Genomic DNA, 13187 nt, shown 5'->3' with positions numbered 1-13187 from the left:
AGGAAGAGAAAAGAAGATAAACGACAGAATAGGGAAACAAAAGAAAGTAGCGTACAAAGTGGGGTGAGAGTGTGGACGGTTGAAACAATGAGTGAAAATAGAAATTTAGTAAAATTAAATTAAAATAAATAAATAAAAAGATTTAAGTTAATCCAAATCCCACTTACCAGATTTTATAAAATTTAAATTGGTGATAAGCTAAAGTCTTAACACTAAATCAGTACACTCATAATTGAAAATAAGAGATAGGCCTTAAGGCTCAAGTTGAACATAATACCATAATAAATAGGAAAATTTTTAAAAAATTTGAACCCAAGACCTAAAGCATCGATAACTGTTTTGACTTTTTCTTTTAAAAATATTTTCAGTATTTAAAACTAAAAATTTTTTAAAAAGAAGGAAACTAAGTTTTTCATTTTTATTTTCCAACTTAGCCATCACAAATTAAAAGAAAAGGAAAATGTCTTTCATAGATAGGAAACGTGGAGGGTTATTTGCAACATAATCCCTTAATGTTTTTAATTTATTTTAAAAGGATTTCACCTTTTAATTTTCTCATTTAGTCCTCATAATTTAAAATATTATTTAATTTTTAGAACTATGTTACGTTTACATATGAATGAATCCTATTATAATTTTTTAATAAATATTATGTTTTAAAAAGGAAGCATTTATTATTTTTTAAATCTTAATGTTTCCAGAAATTTTATCAGAATAAAAAAAATAAACTAAATCATAAATGGTTCATACCGCTTATCCTCAAAAGAGATTTTTAAAGTTTGGATGGTCATCCCACTCCAACGATTCCCACCATTCTGTGCTTGACCTGATGGTAAGAGAAGGTGGAGCATATGCAAATGGCTGCCCATTGCCAACAAGGGGAACAAATGGAGGAATTCTCTTCAGTTTATTACCGAGAAACATAACACTGATCAATTGGAGAGAATCACAAACCATCACTCCACTTTTGCTGCAAATGCTCTTCAAATTTGGTAATACCCACAATTCCAACTTTCTCAATTTGGGAAGATGGAATTTGATTAATGCATCACTCCCTTTTTCTTCAACTTCTGATGCTGCTGCTCCCAATATTTCTACTAACTCGTGACATTCTTCCACCCTAATATCTTCCAGATTTTGGAGGTTTGGAAGTAACCAATGTGGAAGCAACGTCTTCATACTTGAGCAGTTCACTATCTTAATTTCCTTGAGATGGGAAAAGGTGGTAGACGGAGCCAATGTTGATGATGTTGCTGAACCAATTCCTGCATCTTTCATAATAAGGGCACTCAACTTTGGCAGACCTAGAAGATACAACATCTCGAGGTTTTGAAATGGATGAGCGGAAGAAGAGGCAAAAGAGGACAGGGAAACAACACACTCTATCCCTTCACAAAACAAAATCCTACAAACCCTCAAGTCAATCGCATTTTTGAAGGAAGAATTATCATCGACTAAGTTTCTCAAATAGTCGCACTTTAAAATATTCAACTCTTGAATTTCAATTGGGTGCATAATTAACTCACCTTCCCAATTCTGGTCTCCTCCAATTGTTAATCTTTTATCTCTTCTATGAGTCATATCAGCTGAGCCCATACTAAATAAGCCCACCTGTAAATAGTACTTGATGAGATTTTTCTTACTTTGTTGCATTGAGGAGATGAACTTATTGAATTCACCGATGTCTTCGAAACGTCCGTCAAAGCACTCCAACCTCTTCAATGGTTCCATCTCCTCTGCCTTTAGAATTGTTTTTTCATTGCCCACATCAAAACTCAAGTGCTGAAGGTGAACGAGTTTTGGTAAAAGTCCAGCGGGTATCTCTTTCAGAGTGTGCACTCTAAGATCAAGATATCTTAGCTTTATCAGCATATCCATGCCTTCAGGGACTTCCTCAATTTCAGTCAGACGAAGATCCAACTTCTTCAATTCTTGAAGCCTCGAAAGACAAGGCAGATCTCTTAATTCTCGACAACCACGAAGTAACAATGTTGTGAGGTTCTTTAGTTCAGAGATGGAATTTGGTAAACTCTCGATCTTTGTGAAGGACAAATTGAGAACACTAAGACAAGGCATGTTTGTGAAGAAAGAATACGGGATCTTCTTTATAGGGTTATGCTGCAATAACAAGGTTGTGAGCAGTTGGCATTTTGTGGGTAGCACATCTAAGGAAATTTCTGATATGGAGTTATACATAAGTGACACTTTCTCAATATCCGGACTCCATTGCTGCTTTTCTGGTAAATCTTCTAATTGCAAACCTGCTTTTATCATATATCGAGGATTCATTCTTGTGATCGACAATGCCATGTCTCTCACTGCATCATGCATCTTTATACCATGTAAACCAAATTTAGTGGTAATATTTTCCAACAAGCCGTTATCTTCTAACCTTTTCAAAATAGTAAGGCCTTTATCTTCCATTTCTTGTCTTGTGTCCATCTCGTCCATGAATATCTCAGCAATCCAACACTCGATTAGTTCAACCTTACGAATTTCATAATCTTCAGGATATAATGCACAATACAAGAAGCAATCTTTTACTTTCTCATCTTTCAAGTGATCGAAACTAAATTTCAAGCGCTCGATTACCTCAGCTTCCACTCCTTCCACTTTCCCTATTCTCTCTTTCAAATCTTTGAGTACATTTTTCCAAATACGATGGTTATATTCTCCTTTCATGGTACCAGCTACCACGACAATTGTAAGAGGTAGACCCGCACATTCCTTGACAACAAGCTTCAGAGTTGGCATTATAGTTGGACTTTAAACTATGTTAGGTCCAACTTTATTCAAGAATAGTATCAATGCCTCTTCTTCTGAAAGGGGCTTCACTTTTATCACCTTACAACCCATATACTTACAGACATGCTCCGAACGGGTTGTCAACACCAACTTGCAGCCATTGCTGCTACTTGGCTCGGGGATCCTAACTTCCTCTAGAGAGACTTTATCCCACACATCATCTAGGATTAGAACATGCTTTCCTGCCTTCTTCAGCATTTCTGACAAGATTGCTGCTCGTCTGAGCTTGTCTCCTTCTCTGGGCCAATCTTCCTTCAACTTCAAAGCACCTGCAATATCATCTTGTACCTTCATTACATTGAACTCCTTTGATATGGTAACCCAGATTACCCTTTTGAATCTTTGTTCTTTCAAAAGATCATTGTGGATGTGCTTCATGATAGTGGTTTTACTCACACCGCCCATCCCCCAAACCCCAATCTTGCTCACCTCCTCCTGCATCAAACACGCCCAAATCTCATTTCTGACAGCTTCTTCTCCAACTAGTTCTGATGTTGGCAGTGGCAACCCAGCACTTGGACCATCCATAGCAAGACCTTCAGAGGCATTAGGAGCGTTATCAAGAAATTCCTTCATTTCTCGAGTCTTTTCATCAACCAGCTTCCCGTTGCAAGCACGACAGAGATATCTCCCGTTACTGACTTTGTTTTCAACAACTTGTGCTTCCCTAATCATCTCTTTCACAGCTTTCAACCAATTTTCAACTCCCTTCTTCGGTATCTTCCCCAGAGGACGAAGAAGCTCTGCTTTCAATTGCAGCTCTATATCTTCCATTTTGCAATTCAACTCATCTCTCATCCTCTTGAAGTTTCTCACATAATCATTGAGCTTTCTGTGATATTGCAAGTATTTACAAGCTGGAGTTCCAAGACAATTTGCAATGCCAAGAACAGGCTCTACGTACTCCATTGCTATGTCCCTGCAACGCAATCATATATAACAGTAGCAGATAATGAAAATCTGTGAATGTATTGTCTTTTTGATGTATCAGTGTAAGCATGAATGCAAGTTTCAAGCAATGGCGTTTATTAGATGGAGCCATGGATGGGTGGCAGACAGAAACATGATGAAATTTGTATATCCAGAATTAACCTCTCAATGTATAGAAAATGCTAGATTCAAGTGTGCAACAGAATATTAAGAGGTAAAATGTTCAACAGTTTGGGATTTCAACATTATATTGCTTCTGGGTAGCTCTTTTGGTATTAATTTCTAACTATAGTAGATTATGTCTGCTGATCATCCACTCTTGAAATCTAAAACTGTTGATAATCAGCAGAGGAAATCATAGCTTCAGATCTTATTACAATTATTCATCTTTCTTGTCATGTAAAAGCAAAGGAAACCATGTCATGAGTTGATAATAAGCAAACAAATTTTCAAATGAGCTGAATTGCATATTTAAGGATCAAAGAATGGGAAGCAGAAATTGCCTGACCTACTGGCTGAAAAGTGTTGAGAGATTAGAACTGAAAATGAAGCAGTGAAGTTCACTCCCTTGACTATCTTACAAAGCAAACTGCTATAACTGAAGCAGATAATAAAAACAATCATTGCATAGTCATGAACTAAGCAATGAAAAGCATGTCATGGATTAAGCAAATGAAAGAAAATTACCTTGACTGGATGCTTGATAAAAACAGTGAAGAAGAAAGAATGTTGTGGGTACAATAGCAAAACAAGGAAGAAAGTGAAGATAAAAACAGGCAAAATAATGAGGCAGTCACTTCTGTGGTGGGTTCCAGAAAGGCAGCATTATTAGTAAGAAATCCCATATTTTCTTTTAGCTTTTTGCTTTGCTGTCTGCCATTATTAGTTGGCATTTTGGGTATTTCATACTGACATTTCTACTTGATAAAACCTTGAACCTGCTCTCAAAAGTTGAAAGATAGATATGAGGTCTAAAATCCATTGAAATGTCCTTTCCATTCATCTTGGACAATACTAACAAGTTTTGCAGTCATCTTGGTGCTCAATTGGAACATCATCATCATCATCATCATCATCATCATGGGAAAGTATGGGAAAGCAGGGTATAAGAATGTCTAATATACTAGTAAATGACTTGTATTAGGTATAATAATATATATATATATATATAGTTATTGGTGTTGTAGTGAATAACTTGTGTTGTTGATATTACGTTTTGGATTTAACTCTTGGACAATTTCTTACATACTCCATTGTTAAGTGGTATTTTTAAATTAACATAATTGTTATTTTAGTTTTTTTAAGTTTTATATTTTAGCATCTTGATAATATATAAAATAGTAAAAAATAAATTATTTTAAAATTTTAGAAAATTATAAAATTAAAAATTAAATAAAATTGATAAAATTTCAAAAATAAATAAAGTGAGAGAAAATGAGGAATAATTGTTTTAAACCCTACAGAAATTCTCTATATTATGTATATTGAAATATCCAATACTGTTCTTTAAAACAAACATAGAAAACAAACATTAAACTGATTTATTTGTTCTCTGTTTTTACCTCTTCGTTTCTTGACATAATTTTTACAAAAGATAAAATTTGAATATGATTTCTTTTTCCAATTTGAGTTTCAAAAATAATTTAAATGTAATGAAAAATTGAATTAAATTTGAAACATAATAGCTTTTGGCTGAAAAAAAATGGCATCAAGGTCAATTTCATAAGCCTTTGCAATATCAGTTCTAGATGTTCTTTAAGGACATGAAGCTCAACTTAATAATATTACTAATTTGGTTTCGAGAAACATTGATGAAGTATGTAATGATCTAACTTTTTATTTCATTTTTAATTTATTATTAGATTCTATTAAATACTAATTTTATTTATTTCTTATACAATTTAGTTTTGTAACAACATTAGAGGTGTCCATAGGCCGGGCGGCTCGGTCCGGCCCGACGGCCCGCCCGAAATATGGGAGGGTTCGGGTAAAAATATAGGCCCAAAATATGGGTTTGGGTAAAAAAAATGAAGCCCGTTTAGAAAACGGGTCGGGCCTCGGGCACCACTTTTTTGGCTCGGGCCCGGCTCAGCTCGGCCCAAATATAATAAATATATTTTTTTAATTTTTTTAATTTTAAAATATTTTTAAAATACTTTTTTATTTTTTTATTTTTAAAATAATTTTTTGTATTTATTAAAAAATAGGTCGGACCGGCTGGGCTCGGGCTTAGGAATTTTTTCCCGGGCTGGGCCTAGGAAAAATTTTAGGCCCATATTTTGGGCAGGGCCTAGGATGCAGGCTGAAATTTTTTCTTGGCCTGGCCCGGCCCATGGACACTTCTAAACAACATATTCAAGATTTTATTTTTCTAGAATTTTTATATAAAAATTTCTATTTTATACTTTGAAGGGTTTTTTTTATAATTTTTGCATAAAATCAAGGTCAAATTGATAGAAAATATAAAATTGAGGACTAAAATAATTATTATATCAATTAAAACAAGCGCCACTTAACATTCGAGTAAAGAAAACAAATAATTTCGAAAACATGAGTGACCAAATTATAAATTTGTTTAGTTAAGTTTAGTATGAATGTTTTTCATCCTATTTCTATTAATTACTAATCTTAAAAATGAATTAATAATTTTGTTTTGAAACATGCAATTTAATGATTTAATATTTGTGACATTTATAAATTGATTCTAGAATGATGACATTTATAAATATATATATACGCTTTTAAAAAGATTTGGGTAGACTCCATCACAGGTCATCTAATTATTGTCCATTTTCTTTTTAGTCACTAACTATTAATTTATTTTTAATTTGGTCACTCAACTAATTGAGATTGTTTTTTTTATCCATTTTCGTTAAGTGCGTTAAAACTTTTATCGGAGGGTGATGTGGCAGTTAAAAATCGATATAACAATAAATTTATCTATCAACTTTGACATGTGTGCTAGGTGGAAGTGGCTGAAAAGGAGGGTTGGAACCATTAGTTGGATACACAACTGGGTTTATTAGGCTTTTTCAGGTCGTTTTCCATAAAAGAGTTAGGGGCAGCCTGCACTGAAGTTTGAGCTTGAGATTCTAAACGGAATTGGGATTTCAAGCAGTGGACGAAAGCAAGTTGTTGCTTTGCTATTGAAGATATTGAAGAAAGTTCCAAGAGATAGCCTTGTCCTTGGGCAGCAGCTACCCCATTTTTCTTCTCGCCTGTTTTGTGTATTATTCTGCAAATCACCCATTCTTCCTGCAAAATAACACCATTTCAATCTTATACTATTGAGTATTTGACAATTCAGTGTTGCATGCTCATGCTTTTAGCCTTTTTTAAATCTTGTTTAATCAGTGCATGAACAATAAACATGCAACTAGTGAGTGAAATGAAGGCCATCACATCAGAAATTACTCCACTGTTTCATCATATTATTGTTATTATTAGCATTCAGCTGAGAAGAATATGTCAACCCAGAAATCATACAAACAGAATATATCTACTTCTATTTAACGATAAATTAGGTTCAAATAAGAAAAAAGAGAAGTTTTATGTGTTCGAAAACCCTAAAACCATGGACGAACATCAATTTTAACGATACAAACAAGTAAATTCCACGGAAAAGCTCACTCAAACATGAATAACCCAAACCCTAAACACGAAAAAAAAAAGAGAAATGAAACCGGTTCATGCTTACCCAAAAAACATAATCCCCACTGGTCTGTCTTCGTCTAAATGCTGTGAAGAATTGAATAACTAAACCGACGAGATGAAGAATCGAATAAACTAAAATAAAAACCAGCAGCAGTTCTACAGGATCGACTCAGTGAATGACTGGAATTAGAGATGTGGAAGAGATTTCGAAAGGGAATTAGGGATTTGGAAGGGAAAGAAAACTAAATTTAGGGGCTGGGTGCGGAAAAGGGGAAAAAATGTGACGCTAAGCAGAACGACGACGTTTTGAATAATTGAACTGTTCCTCAAACGAAACGGCGACATTCTGAACATTTTCTAATACGAAGTTGCGACATTTTCAGAAAAACGCCGCTAAAGCTAACATTTTGCGGCGTTTCAGATAAAAACGCCACTAAAGAGTTAAAATCATTTAAGCAAACGACGTCGTTTTCATACACATTTTGATATATATTTGCGGCATTTCTATAAAAAAAAACGCCGCTATTGCATACCTTCTGTGGCATTTTTGATAAAAACGCCACTAAAAATCAAATTCATGTAACCAAACAGCGTCGTTTTATATAATTTTAAACACATTTTTGCAGCGTTTCTGGTCCAAACGCCACTACTGTTAAAAATTTCCAAATATTTAATAATTTTAAAAAATTAAAATATCATACAATAATATGACATTATTTTTAATTATATTAAATGGGAAATTTGATTTATAGTGCTTGCATTTTACTTAAAATTTATAGTAGGAACTTAATCCGAATAGTGTTTGTATTTTCTAAAACTTCAATTTAGAAATTTAATTCGGTGAAGTCAGGTTGTATTTTTCAAAAATAGTAATTAACCTAAACCCTAAACCATAACCCTTATCCTAAAAACCATAAATTGTAAACTCTATTCCTTAGACACTAGATCATATACCCTAAACCCTTAAACCTTAAACCCACAAACCCCAAATAATAACCCATAAACTCTAAACCCTAAACTTTAAACTCTCTTATCCCTTCAACCCTAAATCTTAAACCTGTAAATCATAAACCATCACCCTTAACCCCTAACACCTACACCTTAAGCCCCAACCTCAAATGATAAACCACAAACCATAATACATAAACCATTAATTCATATCCCCTAAACCTTGAATCATAAAACATTAACTATAACCCCCTAAACCACTAACCCTTAACCCCAAACACCTAAACCTTAAATCCCAACTCTTACACCATAATCCCTAAATTTTTAACCTATATTTCTTAAACCCTAAATCATAGAACATATATAAACTATAAACCCTAAACCCTGAATCATAAAACATATATAAACCTTAAACCTTAAACTTTAACCCTTAAACAATAAACAATAAACCGTAAGGCCTAAACCCATAATCCCTAACCCGCCAATGCGTTTAAAGCTCAACAAAAAAAGGTTGTTTTGCTTAACTTTTTGCGGCGTTTTCAAAAAAGCGCCGTTAATACTTGAATTTTGCAGCGTTTTTTGTAAAGCGCCACTAATGTATCTAAACCTCCACAAAAAAAACGACATCGTTTGCTTAAATCTTTTTGCGGCGCTTTATTTCTGTGGCATTTTTATAATTGCGGCGCTATTTTGAAAACGCCGCTAATTCTTGACTTTTGCGACGTTTTTAGGAATGTGTCACTAATGTCTCTAAATCTTAAAAAAAAACGTCGTCGTTTGCCTAAAACTATTGTGGCACTTTCGATAAAGCACCGCTAATGTTTGACTTTTGTTGCGTTTTTTGTAAAGCGCCACTAATGTCTCTAAAGTTCAACAGAAAAACGACGCCGTTTGCTTAAAACTTTTTGCGGCGCTTTATGCGGCGCTTCCCTTAAAGCGCCGCTAATGATTGACTTATGCGGCGTTTTTCGTAAAGCTCCACTAATGTGTCTAAACCTCAACATGTAAACGACGTTGTTTAATAAAAACTTTTGTGGCGCTTTGAAGAAAGTGCCGCTAATACATGATCTTTTGCGGCGTTTCCTTATAAGCGCCACTAATGTCTCTAAACCTAAAATAAAACGATGTCGTTTGTTTAATAGTTTTGCAGCTCTTTTACATGTTTGACTTTTGCGGCATTTTGCTTAAAGCGCCACTAATGTCTATGAAGCTCACTAAGAAAACGGTATCGTTTACCTAACTCTTTTGCTGCGTTTTTGGGAAATCGCCGCTATTGCTTATAATTTGCGGCGTTTATTTAAACTCGCCGCTATTAATTGATTTAAAAACGCCGCTATAAACGTCACTAAAAGCCTGTTTTGGTGTAGTGTGATGATCTAATGGTCACGTGTTTGATCCATGTTCATCGCATTTTAAAAATGTCGATAAATGGAGAGTGTTAGACTAAATTCTTCAAGGGTCACGTCTTCAGTCCGCTTTCATAGCCTTTATTTTTTAAAAATATACATAGCGCACTTGTCATTTAATGTAGTTGAAATAACATTTTTAAAATATGCATAGCTTAGTTATCATTTAATGTACTTGAATTTTGGGTTGTTGGATCAAGGAAGGGAAATTCGATGGAATTAATACTCAATGTAATTATTATTATTTTTACTTATAGTTGTGAGGATAGCTCATTGGGAGAGCGTCAGAATGAAGATCTGAAGATCATGTGTTCGGTCCACGTTCATCACATTTTAAAAATATCCATAGAGGAGGGTGTTAGACTAAATACTTGAAGAGTCACCTGGTCGATTCACTTTCACTATATTTTTAGAATATCCATACCTCGGTTTTCATTTAATGTAGTTGAAATAACATTTTTAAAATATGCATAGCTTAGTTATCATTTAATGCACTTGAATTTTGTGTTGTTGGATCAAGTAAGGGAAATTCGATGCAATTCATACTCAATATAATTATTATCATTTTTACTTATAATTGCGAGGATAGCTTAGTTGGAAGAGTGTAAGAGTGAAGATCTAAAGGTCCACGTGTTCGATCCATTTTCATCACATTTTAAAAATATCTGAAGAGGAGAGTGTTAGACTAAATACTTGAAGGGTCACCTGGTCGATCAACGTTCACAACATTTTTAAAATATCCATATCTCAGTGTTCATTTAATGTAGTCGAAATAAAAATTTTAAAATATTCATAGCTTATTTATCATTTATTGAACTTGAATTTTGTTGTTCGATCAAGTAAGGGAAATTCGATGCAATTCATACTCAATGTAATTATTATTTTTACTTACAGTTGCGAGTATAGCTCAGTTGGGAGAGCGTTAGACTGAAGATCAAAAGGTCACGTGTTCGATCCTCGTTCATCACATTTAAAAGATATCCATAAAGGAGGGTGTTAGACAAAATTCTTGAAGGGTCACGTCTTCGATCCACTTTCACAATATACGTTCGTCACATTTTATAAATATCCATATCGTCTTCGATCCACTTTCATAGCCTTTTTTAAAAAAATATGTATAGCTTAGTTATCATTTAATGTACTTGAATTTTGGGTTGTTGGATCAAGGGAAGGAAATTTGATGGAAATAATACTCAATGTAATTTTTATTATTTTTACTCACAGTTGAAAGTATAGCTCAGTTGGGAGAGCATCTGACCCGTATCGATTGGTGGTTAGACCGGATCGATCAGGTCGTCACTGACGCGGATCGAACCGACAGTAGTCGAATCAACTCGGAGTGTCGTAAGGGTGTCGCACTTGCACCACCGGACACGGCGGTGCTGGCAGCTACGATGATGTGTTCCAATGGACGGCGATGGTTGGTCATCTGTGGTTGAGCAGTAGAAGAGTTAAACTCCTACTGGAACTCTACCAAAGAATTTGATTTCAGATTAATTATTTCAACAATAATATTATTTTAGTAGTTTAATATTAAATTAAATTTAATACTTATCTTAATAATATTTTATTAATTTAATATTAAAGTGATTGTCTTAATATTAAATTTAAAAACATTATATTATTTTAATAAGATTTATTATTAAATTTAATCTAATATTTATCTTGACAAATATTATATTAATTTAATATTAAAGTGATTAAGTTTAATCATAGTTGAACTCTCTAAACTCTCCCAATATAAAGAGAGCCTTAGGTCATTATTTTTGACACACTTAAATGCAAGAGAAAGTTGTATAGAGAAAATTCTCTGAAGAGGTTATTTAAGAAAATTTCTAGAGATAATTTTATGATTTATAACTTGACCCAAAAGTTTAAGAAATTGTGAAATTACCTCACTGGTAATTTTTGTGAAAAAAATTTCTGATTTGAAGCAAGCCCACACTCGATAGACGTGAGCTTGAGGGTAGCAAAAAAGACTACTCAGTCAAGAAGCTTATCCTAGACGAATCGGAAGGTACAATTTTGATTAAGTGTTTATTACTTTAGATATCATAATCAAGATCTTGTTTTGAAAAATCTTTTAAAAATCTAGTTTTTCCCTAAATTTATTTTTCGCTGCATTTTTCAAACCCGTTTTTTCCAACAAGTCGTGCATTTAACATATATCAACAAGTCATTTGATAATTAATCACAAGATTAACTAGCCCGATGAACTATAGCAAAATAATTCAGATATTCGGGTAACTACACTACACCAATGAGCACCGCAGTGCCATCAGGGGTATGATTGTACAATCAGGGGCACCAAAGTGTGAACAAGGGCACCGAAGTGCAAACCCGTACAAGCGCGCATTCAAACTCTATTGGCATGTCAATCGTATCCTAATTGTTTACTACGTTCAAACGGGCATTTATACAAGATTCATAACATTTATAAGTCAGGGCACTTCCATGTTATCAATACACATGTTGTAACAAGCCACATTCATTCAAAAATCCATATGAATCATGTTTCATAAGTATTCAATAATTCTCAATTAGGTCCTTCCTTACCTTAGCATTAGTGTGTAACATTCTAAATCCCAACTCACAATATTAGCAACATATATATACTCACAATTCAATAGTAAAAAATATGTATAAATACATTTCTATACCTTATGAACTTACCTAATATATTCGGATAATGAGTTGGTTCGTAGGGGCTATTTTGCAATTTTTTCTTTTTATTGGTTTTCCTCTGCATAATTCAATATTTGATCTATATAATAGTTAAATTCAATTTATCAATCTCAATTGCATTACCATGCTCATTTTCATGCATATAACCTATTAATTACCAATTACACATACATCCCTATCCAACCTTCAAGCATTAAACTTTACCGAAATTTCATGTTAAACTTGTCATACTTTCATTTTACTCCCTAAACTCAAAATTAACCAAAATCTCTTTACAAATTAGTCCTATTTAACAACCAAGCTTATAAATATATCATTTAACCTCAAAAACATCTAAAAACATTAATGGCAAGTTTTAAAACCTTTAACAATTTTACGAAATAGGCCCTGAGTTAGCTAGATTAAGCTACGATGATATTAAAAATATATATAAATTACGAAAAAGGGATTTAGATAGGACTTACATGCAAAGGCCGGATAGTTTGAGCATTCATAACAATGGTATTTTGATTCTTTTCCTTTCAACTTTTGATGGAAGATGAATAAATAAAAATATTAATGGTTTTGTTTTATTTAATTCCAACATATTATAAACTAATTATAATTATTTTAACATATAATCACCTAAAACAAAGCAATTACTGTCCACTACTTTAACATTAGGGTCTAATTCCCTTTTTTATCCTTGCACATTCACTAGTTAAGCCATTTTTACTAACAAAATCTAAAATGATTAAGTTTTATGATTTTTACGATTTA

The 13187-nt window shown here is 33.4% G+C and overlaps 1 protein-coding gene across 1 annotated transcript; it reads right to left on the bottom strand.

Moving 5' to 3' along the window:
• Nucleotides 1-649: 649 nt before the first annotated feature.
• Nucleotides 650-4732, bottom strand: LOC105768313 (probable disease resistance protein At1g61300). The gene is given in 3 exon segments (XM_052630403.1): nt 650-3724; nt 4244-4333; nt 4423-4732. Coding segments are annotated over 3 exon segments (3261 nt in total). The 5' UTR covers nt 4629-4732; the 3' UTR covers nt 650-759.
• Between the last annotated feature and the right edge of the window lie 8455 nt (nt 4733-13187).

This window comes from Gossypium raimondii, chromosome 5, assembly GCF_025698545.1.
Source record: "Gossypium raimondii isolate GPD5lz chromosome 5, ASM2569854v1, whole genome shotgun sequence".
In the NCBI taxonomy this organism is placed as follows: domain Eukaryota; kingdom Viridiplantae; phylum Streptophyta; class Magnoliopsida; order Malvales; family Malvaceae; genus Gossypium; species Gossypium raimondii.
Note: the sequence above shows the minus strand (reverse complement) of the source record. Positions and strands in the feature narration are given on the sequence as shown.